This window comes from Sminthopsis crassicaudata, chromosome 5 (assembly GCF_048593235.1).
Source record: "Sminthopsis crassicaudata isolate SCR6 chromosome 5, ASM4859323v1, whole genome shotgun sequence".
NCBI lineage: Eukaryota > Metazoa > Chordata > Mammalia > Dasyuromorphia > Dasyuridae > Sminthopsis > Sminthopsis crassicaudata.
The window spans coordinates 8571970-8593827 of record NC_133621.1 but is presented as its reverse complement, the minus strand read 5'-3'; the positions used below and the strand labels follow the sequence as shown (position 1 = coordinate 8593827).

At 40.0% G+C, this 21858-nt stretch overlaps 1 protein-coding gene across 1 annotated transcript in view; it reads right to left on the bottom strand.

The window, feature by feature from the left end:
• Positions 1-21858, bottom strand: part of HDAC9 (histone deacetylase 9) — a 697702-nt gene that overhangs the window by 556492 nt on the left and 119352 nt on the right. The window contains 1 exon segment of the mRNA XM_074268892.1: positions 2332-2425. Within this exon segment, the coding sequence (XP_074124993.1) occupies positions 2332-2425 (94 nt within the window).

Below are 21858 nucleotides of genomic sequence, written 5' to 3'. Positions count from 1 at the left end.
ACAGAGACATTTCTGACTCCAGGCCCATCCATTCTTCTCCAACACCCCCATATACATATACATAGAACCATGTACTTTTATTTATGTTCACAGAGACTTTGCCAAACCCCTTAGAACTAAGTTAAGAACTCTCGTGGTCCCTCTTCAAAAACAAAACAAAACAAAAAAATCAGTCTACAGACACCAGAGCAGCCAATAGTGGTGAATGAATAGCTGGATTTAGAGGTGACGTCAGCCCCAGCGGCAAGAGGGAAATTGGAATAAGACAATCAACTTTGCTTATTTTGGGCTACCCTTTCATTTCCCAATTGGACACGCTGCTCAAACTTCTGTGGGAGCTGCATGAGTATGTCTGACTAGCAGTCACGTGGCTCCCACTGAATTTCAGTTTTAGTACATTACCCAAGGAGCCCCATCCCAGCCTAGGCTCCTGAAATAGAGACATGCACTTTCTACAGAACTTGGGGGGATCCAAACACAGCTTTCTTCTCTTTCCATCCCTCCCAGATTTGTCTGAGACTCAGTGGTCCCTATGACATCAGCAGCACTCACTCACATAGCAGGAAAGGATCTGTCTAAAAGCCCTCAGTCCAATTTCCCCTTTGTTGATCTCTTATGATTTCCTCCCCCAGTGAACAGACCAAAGCCTCCCTTAGTCACTGCAGGATATTGAAGTCAGTTTTTTAATTTGTGTCACTCAATTCCCCTGCATCTCATTTTAAAAATACCCATTAAAAAGAGCACTTGACTCCCTCTATATCAATGACCTATAAACAAAACAGCCTCTGGGTGCTGACACAATGGAGGAAAAGCAATAGCATTTATGGGCAAGAGTCAGGAGAATGGCTAGAGCACTGGACTTGGACTCAGGCCTGGGTTCAAAAGCTGCCTTAGACCGCTAACAATGGGCAAATCAGTATTATTCAATCATATCCAACTCTTGGCTCTCCATGTGGGGTTTGGCAAAAGTACTAAAAGGGTCATTTCTTTCTCCAACTCATTTTATAGATGAGAAAACTAAAGCAAACATTGTTAAGTGACTTGCCCAAGATCACACAACTAATAAGTGTCTGAGGTCAGATTTGAACTCTGAAAGGTGAGTCTTCCTGACCAGGCTGACCCTGAATGTTAATTAACCTACCTCGAGTCCTGGTTCTCCTACTTCCTTTCTGATTCGGGATAAGTCACGGTAACTCAAGGTCTTGTATTCCTCATCCATAAGAAGAATGAGTTGGACTATATGATCTGGCAGGTTCCTTGCAACTCTCAAACTGTAATGCCCACTGTGTATGTGTGGAGAGTCACTGTGGCTACAAAATGGCACACACAGGGTGTTTGTTACTCGTTTACTACTACATCCATGATCCCGTTAACGATGTAATCCACAAGTATTGATCTCTATTGTATAATCAGTTGAGTTATGGCGATATGTAACACACACTGGCCTTCACAATTCAGGGAACACTATGGATCCTTTCAGTACTTCAAAAGCCAATCGATTCAATCAGTAAGCATTTACTAAGCACTTAGTCAAGGCTTTGACCTGGACACTGGGGAGAGAAAGATACTAGTGAAATCATCTCTGCCCTCAATGAGTTTAGAGTCTAACCAAAGGAGATGATAAATAAACCGAGGTGATTTGGGACACCTTCCACTAGCAGTTGATAGAAGTGGGTACAGGAAGACATGCCCTCCATTACTGATCCTAAAACCCCCTCATTTCCTTGAAACTGCACTTAACAAGTTGCTATAGCCAAAAATAATTCATCTCCTGGTGATTAACCTTGAATGGAGGAGAAGAAATGTAAAGGAAATAAGTAAATATGGAGCACTTACTTTGTACAAAACACCATGTTAAGCACTCTTACGAATCCTATCTCATTAGATCCAGTATTTTCAGAAGATGATAGATTTTCTTGGTATCAGTATCATTGTGGTGATTGTTTTCTGTTTGTTTGCTTGTTTTTGTTTTAACAGTAGGGCGACTGTAGGTTATCCATGTCTCATTTTTGCTATAGGACCAATCCACCTTTTTGTCTACTTTTACATTTCCTCGATGAGAGTTTTTGTGCCACATCTCTAACACAAACAAGTGTGCTTTCTCTTGGGTTTGACAAGTGTAGAGATACATTACAGTTTGCTTCCTAGGATGAGTTATTATACCCTATACAAGAGCAAAGGTGGATTCTTCATGCTGTCCACCACTCACACAATGCGCTCTCAAAAACATGTACTCACTTAAAGACCAAATATACCCCACAGCTACTTAATCACTACTAAAAGCATCTAATGCCAAAGACAAGATAAAAGGAATCAGAAGCATGAACCAACCCCAAAGTCTTGGGTTCAGGTTCCAGCTCTGCCACTTACTCCCTGTGTGATCTTGGCAAAATTTCTTAACTTCTCTGGGTCTCAGGTCCTCCATCTGTAAAACAGGAGGTTTGGATGGCTTGATTTTTTTTAATAAGATAACTTTACTTATTTATTATTTATTATACAATTTAATTAAATTTCTACATTCTTTTAAAAGGAGATTTAATGTTCAAATTATAACCAAAATTGGGATTGATATAGTAGCTATAGCAAACAGAACATCTCTCAGTATGCTCAACATTCATCTCCTAGCTAGGCGTGACAGACACATACTACTCTTGCTTCTAGGGAAATTCAACTTGTTGTCCCATGTGCACCGTACTTTACAGAAGATTGGGCCAAAATGTCAGTCATTCAATGTTTTCGGCTATGTGGTCACTTCCTGTCCACTCCAGATTAACCATCACCTTCCTAGAGAAATTCCTGACCAAGTCTTTCAGTAAATCCTCTGTAAACAGTTTTGACAGTCATCCCATAGCTTTTCTTGGTTTGTTGTTGGAACAACTGTGGATTATTCATCTCTTCTTTTTATAATGGGATGAGTCCATCTCTTTGTCTACTTTTATATTTCCTTGATGAAAACTTTTACATTACATCTCTAATGCAAACAAGCAGATTTTCTATGCTGCAGTCTACTTGTACCTCCAGGGCCATTTTGGTCATTTATAATAGGATCACTAAGACTGTGGTGGTCACTGATTCCCAGACAGATTAAAAGTGCAGCAGGGCTGTGGTGTATTTTTTTTCATGGGCTAAGAGTAGGAAGGGTAGATTTTAAAGAAGGCAACATCTTGAATGCATTTTTGGACTGGTTGGTCTTGAGGGCATCTTCCAACTCTAAATCTCTACTATTATAGGTTTATGACTGTAAACAAGACAAGACGTATAGGACAAAATCAATTGGTAGAGAGGATGAAATGCAGGGATCCGAAGCTTATGGAAACATTTTATGGAAGACTGGGCAGCTACATAACAGACACAGAATGACAGCTTTTTGAGATGAGGTCTAGCCCTTTGAGTCGCGAATCTTCCTGTAGGAACCACTGTTAATCCCAATACACAGCCTTCTTTTATTCTATTGCTGACTAGGAAAAGCATCGTCTAAAACCCAGGCAAGCATGCCATCATGAAATTGATGTTCTATACTAATGAACTTCTCTGAGCAACCAAATTCTGACAGAATTTTCCATAAACCCTCACAACTAACAATGTCAAAGGCCTTAATCATATCTATAAATACTGTGTACAGACTTTTGTTCTACCCCTGGCACTTTTCCTGAAGTTGTTGGGCACTAAACACTGCCCAACTGTTCCTCAATCCCTTCTGAGCCATGCTTGCCAAAAATGATTATTTTATGGAGAACTCACACATGGCAAGCACTCCCAAGTGATCAGAAAAAAGCAATTCAAGAATACTCTCAACGTCTTTCTTAAGAACATTAGAATTGATTGTATCACATAGGAGATACTGACACAGGACTACCCAGCATGGCGGGCCCTCATCAGAGAAGGTGCTGGGCTCTATCAGCAAAGCAGAATTGAATATGCTCAGAAGAAACAGGATTTGCACAAATTTGGAGAAACTATCCCAGATGTTCATGGGAACTATTTATGTCTGACCTGTGGCATTGCTTGCATTGGGCTGATCAGCTATAGTCAGACTGACTGTAACAATTTTAACATAGTGATGTCATTTTGGTTCTCTTAGAGAACTAAGGACAACAACCAATCAACCAACAACCAACCAGTTCTAATAGTTGTTTTGTTTTGTTTTGTTTTAGCTCTCTGTTTCTGTCTTTCTGTTTTTGTCTTTGTTTCCTCTTTGTCTCAATGCTTCTATCTTTGCTTTCAATTTCTATTCTATTTCTTCCTTCTTTTCTTCCTTCCTTCCTTTCTTTCTTCCTTCCTTCCTTCCTTCCTTCCTTCCTTTCTTCCTTCCTTCCTTCCTTCTTTTCTTCTTTCCTTCTTTCCTTCCTTCCTTCCTTCCTTCCTTCCTTCCTTCCTTCCTTCCTTCCTTCCTTCCTTCCTTCCTTCCTTCCTTCCTTCCTTCCTTCCTTCCTTTTTTTCTTCCTTCCTTCCTTCCTGTTTTCCTTCCTTACTTCCTTCTTTCCTTCCTTCCTTCTCCTTTCTATCTCCAGTAGAGTACAAGCTGCTTGAGGATTGACAACTGTTCTCATTTTTGTCTTTGTCTCTGTAACTCTTAGCACATAGTAAGAACTCAATAAATACTTGTTTATTGCTGCCCTCATATTATTATTGTTGTTATTTAATAATGATATTTTCCTTAAAACAAAGAGGTATAAGAAGTTTACTGATAAAGTTGGCTCGTCTCGCTTCTACAGCTGATGTAGAATCATGAGATTTTGTTCACTGTTCCACTTTCAGTTGCTTTTTGTCACTTGTCATATGTGCTTGACTATGTCATACGTGCAGCATGCATGTGCAATACACACACATACACAAACACTCACCCTTTGGATATTCTTTCATTAGCTTCTTTCATGGAAGACATAATTTTCTCGGATGCATTTAGCTTCAAACACAAATGAAATTGTGCTGAAAATCAACTTTAATTAAAATCAGCTCAGCAGCCCTGATCCTGGCTTCCAGTGCTAAATGGAGGTTTACAGAGTCTTAACTAGGATATAAAGTCTCCGGTCCCAGGAGGGGAGCAAGGCCTCAGTAGAGCCCCTTTCCCCCTCCCAATCATCTCCATCCTCAAGTGAATGATTCAGTGCTCTCTATCCCATCAGGCCCAGACATCAGAGAAAGCTATAACATGGCTAGAATTTCAGGACCAGGCTTTCAATCCCCTCAATCACACCATCTCTCTCCCTTAGTCTTCCCCCACCCCTTAGCCTTCCATAAATAAATAAGATCAATCCTCTCTCCTACTTTCATTATCTGGCTACCACCAACATATGGCAGATCTCACTGTAAATGGTGGAATTATATGGAATCAAGCCTCATTTAGCAAATACAAAGTTTGTCTTAGAAAGCATAATCCACTTAGATTCCAATTTACAAGGGCTCTTGTAAAGGGACCTCTTTAACTGACAGCTGAAGGGTTTTCTCACCCTTTCCCTTGCAAAGGAGTGGAAAGAAATCCTTATTGTAAATGGGAAGACGTTTACCCTCCTGTCTGGTAATTCTCTTCAAAATCATTAGACAGATGGAATTCCTTAAGCTCTGTCTCTTTTGAAATGAGTGTGAAATCCAAACAGCAACATTGGGATCTCAAGATTAAAAGAAAAGAAAAATTCCCCACCTGGTGGAGAAGGAGAAATCCCCTTCCCTTCCCCCCTCCGTGGCCCTCATGCTTTGGGCCACGGCATCAGGTGGGCCCGTGAGGCTGGCAAACAACATGCACAGAATTTAGGAGCTTCATCGTCTGGGTTGGGATGAGGACAGAAAGGATTACGTTCTGTCGATCACCACAGACTGCAACCTGAAATATCCTCCAAAACCTTGAATGGTTAGCGTATCCATGGCACATTAAACTGCATCTTGGTCATGGCCATCTAAGGCAGAGGACTAGATCTCCACACCTGAAGGGGAATCTTGGAATTCAACCATCTCATTTTACAGGTGAGAAAACTAAGTCCAGGGAGATTTAAGGCCTCATCCAGGGCCACACAAAGGATCCCAGACTGGGAATGAGGATTTCTGTCTATGTATGTGTTTGTATATGAATGTACATATATATGTATATATACATACACACATCGATACACTCTGTATAAATTAGATATTGCCCCAATCGAAAATAAATTCCTCATTGATAGGAAGCTCGGGTTTGTTTCTGAGCTCGGCTTCTACATCATGAAATTTAGATGACGCTCCTCTAGCTGATACCCTCACCAATGGCTTTTTTGTCATTTTGGTACTCATTTTGTACTCATTTGCACAGGTTTTTATCAATCCCCTCACTAAAAATAATGAATGTAACCTCATTGAGGACAGAAATGGTTCCATCATTTTTTTTGCCTGAATCCTTCCCACCTAGCACAAGCACAAGCATTGAAGACAGAGATGAAAACACATATTTTCTGGAAACTCTACAGTAACTGGGATTGTGCCCCACCTGCTGATTATTGCTGGGTAGTAATGATGGAGATGGTGTCTGAGGCTCATTTAAGGTTCCAGACACCAAAAGCTCCAAGGTCAGAGGGTATATACATGGCAAAAGTCATTTGGGAGCCACAGGGGACAGAGTTCTTGGACTAGAATCATGAAGATGTGAGTTAAAATCTGATCTCAGACAATAACTGACTACATGACCCTGGGTGAGTCATTTTAAATCATTCTGTGCCTCAGTTTCTTCAACTGTAAAATAGGGTTGACTTTTCAGGTTTATTGCATGGGCCAAATGAGGGCATTTATCATTTATCACAGTGTCTCACACACAGTAGGTGCCATAGTAGGTACATATAACTTCGTTCCTTTCCCTCCCTTTTTAAATGAGTGAAGACCTCCTTTACCATTAATGACCAGAAGTAACTTAGGCTTAGCTACAAAGACCTTCCATACCACATAATTAGTGAGTTATTAAACCCCAAGTGTATGAGGAGTCTATCTTCACAGAAACAACAGACTATTAGCTTTCAATGTGGAAACAACAACCAGTCAGGGAACATCAAAGAGCTGAGCTCCCACTGAGAACCAAGCGTGTACATTTCCAATATTTCATCATCCCAGGCTATGTTTTTTTTTTCCTTTGGCCTAATATGAAAGCTATAAAACAGCCCTCCCCCATTTTCCCTCCCTCTCCAAAAGGAAGAAAAGGAAAGAAAGGAAAAGAAAAAAGAAAGAGTCTTGAAAGTGTTATTGTTAAAGCCAAAAACTAATTAGTCATTGCTTCCCAAAGTGTGATGTGAAAAGTCGCCAGGAATAATGGGCTGCATTCTCCAATTTTATAGGTTTGCTGAGTCTAGTGTTCTCTGGAATTTCCTGTTTCCCTTGTGAGGGAGGATTGAGCAAACTTTACAAGTCATCTTGAATAACACACAAACCTTTCCACAAAAGCAATCGTTGGTGGATTCATAAAGTCTACAAGTCGACTTGAAATGAGAAGAAGGGCAGTAAATCAAGGCAACGCTGGGCTTGTGTGTTTGTGGGGCTAATCACTCTCCATATTACAAACCTCCCGCAGCCAGGCCCTGGACTTTCAAGGCCCTGAATGGGAAAGCACGTGTTCTCCGAGCACAGTGATGTTCTCCACAAATAAAGCAGGAAAGGTTCTTGTAAAAATCGGAATTTGGCCTTCGCCATTTTGGTCAAATCTGACTTGTATGTTGGTTGAGGTGCTCTGGCTAACATAGGATGACATAGGCTGCCCCCTGAAGGATGAGGTCTACACCTACCTAAAGAAAAGCCACATCTCTAAACAAGACAAGCAGCAAAGAGATGTAAGAGCTTTGCACTTGGGAGACTTGGCTTCAAATCCTGCCATATTTCTTAGGGGCTATGTGACTAAGCAGATCCCTTCACCTCGTTCTACCTTGTGTGGAAAAGCAATCCTAAATGATTGGATGCTCCTGTCTAGCTCTATTAAAGTTCTATAATTTTATAAGATAAAGAGGCACATTTATTGGACACGTTAGTTTTATTTTTTGTTTGTTTGTTTTTTGTTTTATTTTTGCTGATGGGTTTGTTGTTACTGGGTTTCCCCCTGACAGAGCTTCTCATTGACGTTGCTATTCTCATTTCCAGTCTCAGAAAGTTTCCTGGGAGGGCCAAGGAATGAACTCTGCAAAGTCACACAGCTCCAAGTCTAGTTCTTGGTCCCTCATCCAAATGACAAATCCATACAGCAACTGCTTCCAAAGCCCCCAATGACCAGAAGATGTGTGTCCTCCCTCCATGCTAATGACTTCTCATTCAATAACAATAAACTCAGGGTACCAGACTCTATACTCATGAGGATGTCATTTCTCATCCTTTCTCTTCCAGCCTAGTGCAATTACTTGCATTACCTGCATTTGTTCAGGATCAAATAAGATAATGTTTGTAAAGTGCTTGGTATACAACAGATGTTCAATAAATGTCTGTTCCTTTTCTCTTTTTCCTTCAGATTAAGTTTTTTTTAAGTCTGTTGAATGACTATCTGATAGGATGTAGTAGAAAGAGGTTCCAAGTTCAAACCCTTGTACTACCATGAACTACCTGTCACCTGGTGAATAATTTCTCTCACTGGACCTCATTTTCCTCATCTGTAAGATGAAGGAGCTATATAATGTGAACTCCAAGTTCCCTTTGAGCTTTCGCTCTCCAATTCTAGTATGATTCCAGTTGGTCTACTCACCAATATCACACCAATACAGACCAAAAATAAAAAGACCTGTGTCCCAGTTTTAGGACACCGTGTGTCCTCTCTACAGCAAGCTGTTTCCTCGGTTTCCTCACTCCAACTTGACCATGGCAAAGGGTCCCTTCGGGGTCTAACATTCAATGGCTCATCACCACATCTGTGGGATTGATTGGTAGCTACTCCCAAAGAGATTGCCTAGATGACCTCTTCTTGGAGAAACATCTTTTCCATGTCCCTCTCTGTAGCACTAAGTAAGCATGAATTTTAGGTCAAGAGAGGTTTAATTTTAAATTGTGGAGTTGATCAGGTACCTTAGAGGCTTTGCCATTCTCCCAGCAAATTGAGGGAGGCATCATGGGACACAATTGGAGCATTGCCAGAGTCAGACATGGGGTTGGAAGAAAAGAGTTTATGTCCTGAAGGGGCCACTACTTGGCCATGTACCTTTCGGCAAGTCATTTAATTAGCTGCACTAAGTCTCGATTTTCTCCTTGAGAAAATGGGACTACGGGATAATGGGAATATAATAATGTTTGTGCCAATGGGAGAATGCCAAAAACTCTGGGAGGGGCCCTAAAATATCAGCATTACAACATCTCCGGGTTACAAAGAGTCAGACAGTTTCTTCTTGCAGACGGCTCATTCCCTGCTTCACAAAGCAACCCATTGCAATCCTAATAGTGCTCTTCCTTACATAGATCTTGACTCGATCTCCCTGTGGCCTCCCTTTTTAAAAAAAAAATGCATTTATTCCTATACATGCCACGCACCCAAACACATTTATACGAGTATCTGTTCCAGACCCTCACAACCTCCTTCCAATCCCATTTCCACATAACAGTTCTTTCAGCTGCTCATGATATGACAAGGTTTAAGTTCCTTCACCATCCTTGTCAGCCTGAACATAGCGCCTGAACTGCTACCAAACTGCAGAAATGGGGCGACAAGAACAGACCCAGAGGGAAGATTCTTTGGAACACAATGCTTCTATCCACGCTGAGATGACATTTGGGGTAACCATGTTTCCGACATCTCAAAGCTGAGGAGACTTCAAAGATCATGTGGTCATACTTGAATGATATTTCCCTTTGCAAGTGGCCTTCAACCTTCCCATGAAGACTCCACTGAAGGGGAATCTACTACTTCCCAGGCTGGCCCTTTCATTCTAGGACTGCATTCATTGGTAGACAAAATTCCCAGACAACCAGCCGGAATCTGCCTCCCTATCCATTCTACCCTGGTCCCTAGGATTTCTGTGGCTAGAAAGGTGAGCTAAGACCTCTTCCATCTATCATCTTAGAAAGACCTCAAGCCAGTTGTCCTGTCTCCTATCTAAGCTTTGCCATTGCCTGGATCAGCAGCCCCAGCTCCTCCACCCGATGCCTCTCTGCTCCAATCTCTGGTCTCGTTGACCTGCTCATTCTTCTGCTTGTAACTGGATTGTGGCACAGACTGGTCCTGAGGAGAACCAAGGACATGGAGGGCAGACTTGGGGCTGCCCCTGCTCCTACATGTGCCTCCCTGCTATGGTTCTCTCAGGCTCTGCATGTTCTTCTCCATAAATACAGTGCGCTTTATCATATGAATGCCCCCTTGCTTTATCAATAGGACATCTTGTTATTATGCCTCCTTTACCTTTTATTGATTAAATGCCTTTGAAATCTTCTACGGTGATTTGTTAAATGGTATATACAATGGTGGTGCAGTGGATGGAACACCAGGCTTGGAGTCAGGAAGATCTGAATTCAAATCCAGTTGCAGACACTTACTGGCTACGTGATTCTGGACAAGTCACTTTACCATGTTTGCCTCAATTTCCTCATGTGTAAAATGAACTGCAGTATCTTTGCCCAGAAAACCCCATATGGGATCATGAAGAGTTGGACATGACTGAAATGACTAACATATTGTGATGACTTGGGAACTTCAGTGTTCAGTAATGGTGTAAGAGTAGCCACTTTCTTAGGATCCCCCTTTGGGTCTCAAGAGGCAGGTGTAGTCATGGGCTTGCCCATGTAGGAACCCCAAACTTTCAAAGAGATGGGGCAAATCTCAGAGGAAGAGATGAGAGGGAAGCTGGTGGGGAATTATGCCTGTGATACACCAAGAAATATTGCTAGAACTGATATCCAGATGGGGTCCAAGCCATGGGCACTATTAACTCCTTCACCCCTACTTCAATTCCATCCAAGAAGGCTAGGTTCTGGATGACCAATAGGATCTCATTAGAATATGTATAGCATGAACCCCCAAAATAACATTACAGTAAAGCAACAGTAATTAAACCCTCCTTTACACCCTACTTCAACTCTATCCAAGAAATCTAGCTTCTGGACAACCAAAAGGATCTCATTAGAATGTGTAGCATGCACCCCCAAAATAACATTATGGTAAAGCTATAGTAATTAAAGCCTTCTTCACCCCTACTTCAATCTATCCAAGAAAGCTAGCTTCTGGACGACCAAAAGGATCTCTTAGAATGTGTAGCATGCACCCTCAAAATAACATTATGGTAAAGCTATAGTAATTGCAAACCAGTCCCCTTTGACTGTAGGTTTGCTGGGGATCCAATCCAACCCCACCTCTGCACTAGACTGATACACCTTGAGAATGATGCAAAGATAGACATCTTTATCTTTCCGATCCACCAAAAGGACTAGGATCCTCACGATATTTTCCAATTCTGACTATGGCACTAGTCACTTAGCAATAAAAGAAAATTGAATATCTACCCCCCCAAATTCTGCTCGCTCCTTAATTACATATCCACATCGCCTGGGAGTCCATCTCATATGAATTCTAGGAAGGCCCCCAATTCAATTTAGCAGGCAGCCTTCAACAGAGGCATTATTGCTCAGCCCAACATCCATCACTTTCCCATTCTTCCGGTCTGGAACAGTAAAAGAAAGATGTAAAATGGGGGCAATATTGCTTACAATTGGATGCCTTGCTCTTTACTGATGAAGTAAGCACTTGCTGAAAAATTACAGTCCCCCCTTCTGCCACCCCCACAACCAAGAATGTATTCAAGGTCCTAAATCTCAGTGGAAGGTAATTATCCCTTTCAAAGCTATTCCAATATTTACAGGAATACAATTTTCTCAAAAAAATAGATGATTTTGCACTTTCTTGAATGTTTCTGTTTGGCTACTCATCCAGGCAGGTATGGCCTGACATCCAATGCCATTGACTCTACCAAATGGTAAGTTCTTTGTACCAGGAGAACATTAACCCTTAGAATAAAATGGAAAATAATCTAATAAGGAATCAATCTATCAAAATGTAGGGACTTAATTAGAAGCCACAAATATGCTTTGATAACAATAGCCAGCCGATCTAATTTTCATTCATTCACTCACTCATTCAATATGCATTAAACACTAGCCATCTACCAGGAACTAGGGATACGAAGATGAACAAAATGGTTCCTGTTCTCAAAGAACTTACATCCTACTACAGGCAACAAGATACTTAAGTCAATGTAAACTATATACAAAGTCATTTGGGGGTTACTAGCAACAGTGGGCACAGAGAGTTTTTTAATAGGAGTCGGAGCCGGTGCTGAGCTGCCAAGGAAAGTAAGAATATAGAAAAGCCTTGATGAGGAGCATTGCATGTAAGTGCCAGAAATGGAAGATGAAGGGCCACCTAGGAGAAAGAAGAAGGCAAATTGATTGGAATCATTCTGGTGCTGCTGGTGCTGAAGATGATGAGGATGCTCTCCTGTACTCCCACATTTGTCTTCACACTTCCAGAGCAGACCCTCTGTTCTCTGCTGCCCTGATTTAATTAAAATATAAATTAAAGGTTAAAAGGTTTCCCCTGGAGGAAACTAAAAGCAGACAGGCTGCAGCAATGGAAGCGAGAGATGAATACTTAAAGATGGTGTTTAGATCAATACCTGCTGGCTCTGTCCAAATAGCAACTGCCTCCCCCTCCCTTTAGAGGGACACCAGTGCCTTTTGCTTGAATGCTCCTCTACCATATTGTGAGGTCCCTGATTCTACAACTGTAGAACTTCAGTGTTTGTTTCTGCCAAAAGACTCAATACAAAAGGCACCCCCATTCTTGGGCCAGAAAATACAGGGTTGACAATGATATTACTAATATCACCAAATAAAGAACTCATTTTCAGAAATTAGAGCAATGGCTTGAATGTGGGAAATGCCATCTAAGGAGTGAACATTTATTCTTTTTTGGTGAACAAATATTCCTAAATAATATTTTAGAGCATAGCCATCCTTCCCTCTCTCAGCAACAAAGATCAGTATTCTTGAGGATCTTTCTGGGGATCCCATCATGCTCTAGAATAGTAACCCCTTTTGTTGGGGTTGGGGCCCCGACTGCAGTGAGGCTTGAAGGCAAGAGTCCACAGGTGCCTGCTATAGGAATCAATGGAAGTCAACCTGGAGGCCCAAACCTGCAGGAGCTTTCCACAGAGCTTTTGGTGTGGGAATGATGCAGGCTTGTAATTTTTAATGAAGCAGCCCACAGGCTCTGTCCCAGCAGTGCTTTTCACAGAGGAACCAGAACACATTTGTAAAAAATGAAAACATTTCTTTAAGACATCTTAGGAAAAGGAAAGTTTTATGCCCCTGGGTCACATGCTTTCTGGAATGGCTGTCTCCCTTGGTGTCTGACTTCTTCAAAGGGCTCTGAAACTGCTTTAGCCACTTGGATACAGTTATCACCCTCTCAATTCTGTCCATGAAGCCAAAAGGACCCATCATGGCAGAAACCAAAATTGTTCACAGAGAATATGTGCAGCATAATGATATTCACACGAGACACAAGAACATGATAAAATTGCCAGGGTTTTTATCAGTAGGAGGACAGTTCACTTGCTTAAGAAGAGTTCTTCTTTTTAAATACTTCATTTGTGTTGTAAAACACTTATCAAGATAAATTCTACAAATCTTTTTAGTAGGAAAGACAAATTTGAGAAGATTCATTGTTTTCAAATCCTTGCGATATAGTCATTTTCTCACTAGAAACCATGCACACAGAAAAACAAAGTGGATGAAAAGCACAATAATCATGCCACCTAAATCACTAATATGAAGAAAGCATGTTGACATCTTAAAAGTATGATGAACTGACAGTAATTGTTCTCCATAGTCTTGGAAAACTCTCTCATCCTCTATGTTTCTTACTTCCCTAAAAGACATAGCTATACTAATCATCATTTTTTTCTCTATAATTCCCAAAATCAGAATGCTGAATCGATGTTTGACATGGGCTACTACTTTTGAAAAGACTTATTTAAAATATGTATTATCTGCTGAGGAATTTGCCCACAGAAGTTGTGATAAAATATACCTCTCTCTAAATTTATGATGGAAATTCAAAAGGCATTGATAAAGGAGAGGGAAAGAGAAGGCTGGGCAAGACAGCAAAGATATGGTGTTTTCTTTTCTTAAAATTGCAACCATCCTGAGAAACCTATGATGAAGGATTGTTCTAGTTACAACCTCTAGTTCTGGACATTTATCTGGGAACAGCTGTCATTATTTTGATAATCTAAAGTTCTATGTTTCACTTTTTGTCCCTGTTTCCAGAGACCAAATGTGACATCTTCTCCTGTTTTGTTTTCTACCAGAACTTTACATAAAAGCCACATTAAGCAAAATTTTGGAATTTCCAAGTCAAGCATCTCAATTAGCTATCAATCAACAAGTATTTATTAAGCACTTACCATTGCCAGGCTCTGTCCTAGGTACTGGAAATATAGAAAATTTAAAATGATCTCTTCTCTCAAAGAACTTACTTTTTTTTTTTCCCCCTGAGGGATACAACTTTAGTCAGATAGGTAAATATAATATGAACAAAATAATCTCAAAATAGGGAGCACTAATGATTGGGGAAATCCAGAGCAGTTTCATCTAGGAGGTGACACTTGAACTAAATGTGGAGAGCAAAAGATTGAAATGAAAAACTGTTAAAATGGTGAACTTTTGTTCAAAAAAGAACCGTGGAAGCTTTAATGGAACTGTTCAACTCTTGAAACACCAAATGACACTTCAGAAATTTTATAATGAACAATAATTTCTCTATTATGGCTATATTTGAATGATTTGGCTTCTTAAATAAGATGAAAAAAAAAAATCAAGGCTCCCCTGAAACCAAATCAGTAGCTCAAGACTTTTTTTATAAGTGCTTACAGAGACAACATGGCCCAGGGGGTATGATGGAAAGCCAGCTAGATTTGGAGACAATAAGCTGGGATTCAAATTCTAGCTTTCCTACATATACATGCAAATTACTTCATCTCTAAGATTCAATTGTCTCATCTGTAACATAGAGGTCATAATATCCATGGCACCTACTTTAAAGAATGGTTATATGACCCAAGAGAGACAAAATGAGGTTATTTGAAGTAAAGTTTTGCAAAACTTTAAGCACAATATGTCAGCTCTCCATTATCATGAGTGTTTTATAAATGCCTACACGCAGGAGTGAATTCCAATTTTAAAAACTCCATTTATTGGAAGTTGTCATTTCCTCTTTTAAAACTAAATTTCCTCAAGTGTAATCTTTGTTCAGAGTTAAAACCTCCATTTCAATCTCTCATCCAACAGTATGTTTACACAACATTGGCTCAGCATAATGCCTGGAATATTATTTATGCAATACTAGCTTAGAACAGCACCACAGTAAGCACTTAATAAATACTTATTGACTGATATTTAAAGCAAACACAGAATTTTGAACCATGTTAGTAGCTTCTCTGAGGAGTTTACCTTGGAGCTAAGAGCATTTTAGACAATTATAAACAGCCTGCTGCCTACCACCGCACAACGTGTACTTTTCTAAGGTTTTCATGTTGTAAAAGTCAGCTGGAACTCAGTGCTGGGCTGTGTGATGCTTTATATATCCCTGCATTAAGTGTGAAGACATCCCTGATTAGTCTTACAGAACTGTGGTGTTTCTTGTTTAGCTTCAAATATCTCCCTATTTTCTGAGTTATTTGCCATAATTTTCACAGATGGATATCAACAATTTTCTTTGTTAAGAATCCATTCACAATGGATTCATGTTAGAGTTTTTTCCCTGTACGGTGAGTTAACATATTAAGTTTCTCAAACTGAGAAGTTGCTTTGATAGCACTGTGCAATTCACCAAAGGTTTATTCGCTTTGTTCTCATCCTATGATTTAATTCTGGGTTCATTGTCTATTTGGTGTGTTTGTCCAAGATGGACCAGCTCTATGGACTGGGCCATACAAAAACATATCATCAGAAGGTTGGAACAATAGATAGTTTTCATCTAGTTGATTGCTCCTCTGTGGATAGTTAAGTGACATTAATTTGAGTTGATAACAGATTTTTTAGAAGATTGCAATATTATGTGGTTTGATGCAATTAGCATAATGCCCCCCACACTTCTACCTGCAAATGAGAATATGAGGACCTCAGTATTCTAGGAAATCTCTCCGAAATGCTAGACATCTCCCATGATGTTAACAAATACTTTTGGTAAGCACAGATAGCTGTTTTATGCATTACTTCCCGAAGTAAAACATAAACAAAATTTTAAATGATATTTTGAAGTAGGTAAGGTTACTATTTAAAAGGTTTTACAGGTAAAGCTCTATTTGAAAAATAGAAAGCATTTTCATTCACTAGCTAGACATGCTCTTCTCTTATCATTTCCACTATCAAACTTGAAATAAATAAACAAAAGGACATGGGAACATGGCTGAGTCCATCTTCCCCTTCATGTAGTCAACCCATCCCCATTTTCCAATGATCATTAGCAATAGCAAGTAGAAGTTCTCACAACTCAATGTTGGCCATATTTTTGACCCAGAATCTCTTGCGGCTTCTTCGAGGTAGCTAAAACCCCTCTGACTAGCTTCTTCATTACATTACCCATGCCTCATCTCTTCCATTAGTCCAAACACAGTTGGCCTTTTTCAAACTAATATGCCTTTCTTTCTATTTTCTGCTAATTCCTGAATCTATTTTTTCTCTTTTAGGAAACTTCCTGAGTTAAGTACTCAATCTGTATTTTGCCAGAATTTCTTTATCATTTCTGGTTCTCAATTTTTCCTATGACAATTTGCAAAAGAAACATAATGGCATGAAGAAATGGCCTCCAAAGTTGGAGATGGAGCTTGACCCCAGTGTGGCTTTGGCTCAACATCTAAGGGCTCTTTGGTCAACCAAATGGGAGGGAGGAAGAGAAAGAAGGAAATAAGTTTTTATTTAGAACCTACTATGTGCAAATCAGGTTAAGTATTTCATTTTTCATTGTCATCATTGCTAACATTTAAATAAGATTTAAGATAAATTTAACAAGATAAATATAAGTAAGAGCTTTGCAATTAATTTTTCATTTAATCCTCAAAACAATTCGAAGAGGTAGGCACTATTATTATCACCATTTTATAGATGAAAAGCTAAAACAGAGATTAAATAACTTGTTCAGAATCATATAGCTAAAAAGGTCTGAAGCAAATTTTGCACTCATGACTTCCTGTTGCCAGGCCCAAAGCTTTATGCATTATAACTCTTAGGTGCTTCTATGTGGAGGGTGGAAAGATAGGTCATATCCTACCTTTCTCTCCTAGGTAGTCATGAGGATTTTTTCCAGTAATCCCTCACAAAACTTTACTTATTTTGGCCTAGACTTGCCATATAAAGCTTGCAATCTGCTCTCTTTTGATGACAGAATAGAAGGAGAGTTATAACCCAACTAAATTTGCATCTTGGAAGTAAGTTACTGCTATGGGCATCCATCAGTTACAAAAGCTTAGATCTCAATGCTGGGAATGGTAAAGTGATGCGTTTGAGGAAGGAAGAGTCAGATCCCATCCATGACACACTGATGCAGTATTCTCCTAAAGCTCCAGGAACTTCTCAACATTTAGTTGCAGAACAGCTGTGCCAGTCTGTATTGGTGGAGGAAGTTTTCTCAGCTGGGGTTCTCTCCACTAATGAAGCCATAAGTCTGACCCCTCCTTCCCAAACTGACACTTTTCTTTCATATGTGTGTATGTGGATTTTTTCCCCATTTGAGAATTTAACAGAGTAAATGTAAATTCCTATATTTGCTTTCAAAAAATCAATCACTCAACTAAAAGATAAAGCAAGAACGCTTTAGTTGGGAGAGGGAAGAAAATGGGGATTTTGGTGACTGTAAGTTCAAAATTACTCATCAATGGGATATGACAACCCAGACCACTAATTTTACCTTAGGTTGCATTCAGCAAAGCCCAGGATATGAAAAAGAGAACTGGCAGCCTAGACATAACCTTGGTCACTACCCACATAAAGTCGTGTGTACAGTTCTGGGTGAGCACCATGCTTTGGGAAATGGACAATCCAAAGAGTGTCCAGAGGGCAGCGATGAAAGCAGTAAGGAGACAAGAGACGGAGAGGATCTCTTTAAGGGATGGCAGATGTTTAGACTGTGGAAGAAATTTAGCGCAGGCTTGAAAGATGTAGCCAAAAGGCTATCCTGAGAGGGGCATGAGACTTGTTCTGCTTGGGTCTAGTGGGCAAAACTCTGAAGAGTAGACAGAGGTTGCAAAGAAGTAAGTGTGAGCTTGTGTAAAAAAAGTGGCATAGCTTCCCCTAAATGAGAACGAGATAGGCGGTCAGTTCCAGCCCCTTGGTAGTCCTGAAGCCCCTCGAGACTCGATCAGTTATCGGCAGGGATTGTATAGAGGGGATTATTTCTGTAGGTTAGAATTAGATCAAATGACCTTTGAGGTGCTTTCCAACTCCCCGCTTCTCAGAGGTCATGTCTCTAGTTTATGTCTCTTTTTATCATCTTCCTCCTGACCACAAGCCCTGGGTCACACAGCCTCAGCAGGATGACTCAGTATTCTCATGACTATTTGGCTAACTCAGACCCGTATTTCTCTAATCAGGATGCCTTAGGGGAGGAGGGGCAGAATCCTGAGCCCTGAATTACTGAGCTATGGTTGCTCATTAGCACCTTGAAATCGCTAATACCCAAGCCTTCCACAAATTGACTCATGGAGAGCAGCTTAGCACCTTTCCAGTTGGCTTGTGGGAGATTTCTAAAACTGGCCTTTGATGCCCAAATCCATCCTTAGGGACTTTTGGTTCCCTCTCCACAGATGAAGCTGCTCATTTACACCCTTTCCACAAACATGCCTTTTGCCAAAACTAACTCTGCCACCCCATCTTCCAAAAGCCGTCTTGGCTGTCCGCAAGCTCCTTTCGGGCATTTTCAGGTATGTTCATTTTGTAGAGACTGGATTTCTCAGGATGCTTACCATCTCTTATAACCTTTTGCCTTTTATTAGGACAAAGAGACTCACAACTCTGGTAATCAGAAGTTCTTTTTTAAAAATTAATTTAAATTTGGTTTACATTGAACAAGTACAGTCATTTTTAAAACATATTTCCATATGAGTCATGTTGGGGAAGAAAAATCAGAACAAAAGGAAAAAAAAAACCTATGAGAGAGGGTAAAAAAAAGAAATAAAGTTTAAATACTATACTTCTTTCTGAAAGCAGTTTCCATACTTCTCGCTCTGGAAGTGGATGACATTTGCCATTCTTTTTGGAATTGTCTTGGATCATTGGATTGCTGAAAAGAGCTAAGTCTATAGTAGTTGCTTAGGAAACAAATGTTTTTTTTAATTAAAGGCTTAGTTGGGAGGAGAAGGGAACACTTTTAAAAATGAATTCTTTGGGTTCAGATGTCCCTCCACATTATACCTTCACGCTAGACATTTGAAATCTAAGCTTTCAAATATGGCACTCCTTTTCAAAAGGCAATATTAAATCAGTTGTTAGAAATAAACAACTTACTACTAGTAAATATGAATATAGGAAAACAGAATGTTCTTATTCAAAAAATATCCTTCATCAAAACATATTATTGTAATATTTTTGGTCACCAGGTTATTATTTGGGGACAATGGGGCAGTAAGGCATGTGCAACTGATATTGAACTTGGAGTTAGGAAGTCTTAGACTGGAATCCTATTTCAGACATTCACTTGCTATGCCTTCTGGGGCAAGTCACTTAATCTTCTGAGCCTCAATTTCCTTATCTGTCAAATGTGGAAGAGAATACTATCTACTCTCACGATTATTGCAAGAGTCAACCAAGAGAGCATGCATAAGACATTTGGAAAATACTGAAGCACTTATCAATGAGAGTTGTTACATTTAATAGAAAGAATTGAAAAGTTGAAGGGACAATTCCACTACAATAGCCTCTCCAGTCACTCCCTGTAGCTCTTAGTACCTCCTGTTCTCTTTGCTACTTCTTGATGTCTCTTTGCACACTCATTCTCAGGGTTCAATATTATTTTACTTCCTCTTCAATTTCATCATAGTATAACAGAATCATAAAAATGGAGTAGGAAGGGACCTCAGGAACACTATAATCCAAAGATTTCATATTATATATAAGGAAACTGAGACTGACAGGAGGCTAACTTACTCAGGCTGATTAACACTGATAGCAAGTGTCAGGAGGGATTTGAATCCAGGTGCTCTGACTGTAGAGACAAGGCCATTCCTACTGTGTCACAACATTGTTAGTCCCAACTCTCTGTGGATAGAGTCAGGAATGCTCATCTTTGTGATTTCAAATCTGGCTTCTGACACTTACTAGCTGTGTGACTCCGGTCAAGTCATTCAAACCTGTTAAATTAGTCAAATAAAGGGGCAGCTAGGTGGTGCAGTGGATAGAACACCAGCCTTGAATTCAGGAGGACCCAAGTTCAAATCTGGTCTCAGACACTTAATACTTCCTAGCTGTGGGACCCTGGGCAAGTCAATTAACCCTAGCCTCAAAAAAAAAAAAAAATTAGTCAAATAAACTGAGAAATGACAGACCACGGCAGTATCTTCACCAAGAAAACCCCAAAAGGGGTTGCAAAGAGTCAGACGCAAGTGCAAAATGAACCAACTGAACAAGATATTAAGTCAGTGAGCTACTAGTCATTTCTAAAACCAGAACAAAGGAAAGGTATGGTTTTCATCGGTAACATGGCCCACAAATGAGTGGCCTTATGGGGAATCTAAGAGCCCAGTTACTTTTGCAACAGAATTCACAGAAAGGGGTCTTTTGAATATACCATCTTCTGAGAACTCAACTCACTGCCACTGTGAATGATTCATTGAGAGCGAGATTCTATATTGTTCTGTTTCGGAGAAAATTGGCAAGGGAGAAACTTAGATCCAGAAATTAAGCAAATAAATAAAATACTTCCGTGGGATAAAAGGAAAAGTGGAATATCTTAACAAAGAATTAATGAAGAGAAACTGATCATTTTGATATCTCCCTATGTACAAAACAACAACAAAAAACCATTATGGTCGTTGGAAGCAGCCAGTTTCTAGATTGGTGGGAAATTCTTAATTTAGCTATCATTAAAAAAAAAAAATGAAAAGACCATTTCAAAGTGTTCTATATTCCCATCAGGCCTCTCCCAACTTCTATTCCTCGAGCGAGACTCCAAGCTAGAGTCAACAGATGAACTAGCATAATGTGACATGATGCATCTCTTCTGCTTTTCAGATGAAAGATGAGAAGCAAAGCACATAATAAAATCCAGGACCATTGCAATATAGCCCAGCTGCTCCATAAACACAGATGAACGATGGGTCAAACAAAAATTACTCTCTGAATACACACTGAAGAAATTGCCACTGTGTCTGAAGAAAAAAATTGGACCAACCCAACTCCTCCTGCAGGGGCAAACCGTTGGCATGGAGATCAATGTGAGGGTGGGAAGTAGGGTGCATGGAGCAGGATCTGCTGAGCCTCATGTTAGTCTGAGAGAGTCATCAGGTTGGTTAATTATTCCACTTTAGGCTTCTCTCGATAAGTGTTATACTTTTCACTGTTCTATGAAAAAAAAAAAAATACACCACCACACCATGGAGTTAATGAGATCCATAAAGATTCCTTAATCAGCTTATATGGGGAAAAAGTATTAAAGTCTCCACTTTCACAACATGAAATATAGAGTTTTATGATATATTCGGAGCACAGGAACTCACATCTCCCACCCCTTGAACCACCTGCAAATTTTAATAGTCGTGTATCACCAGGGTACCAGAAACCCATAAAAATTTAACCTGCCAATTAATAAGGGCTTGAGCACTCCAGCCTTGTGCCTAATTTTGTTTGTTGCTTCTAAGACCTGGGCGGCGAAAGCTCCAGAAAGGTCGCGTGGAA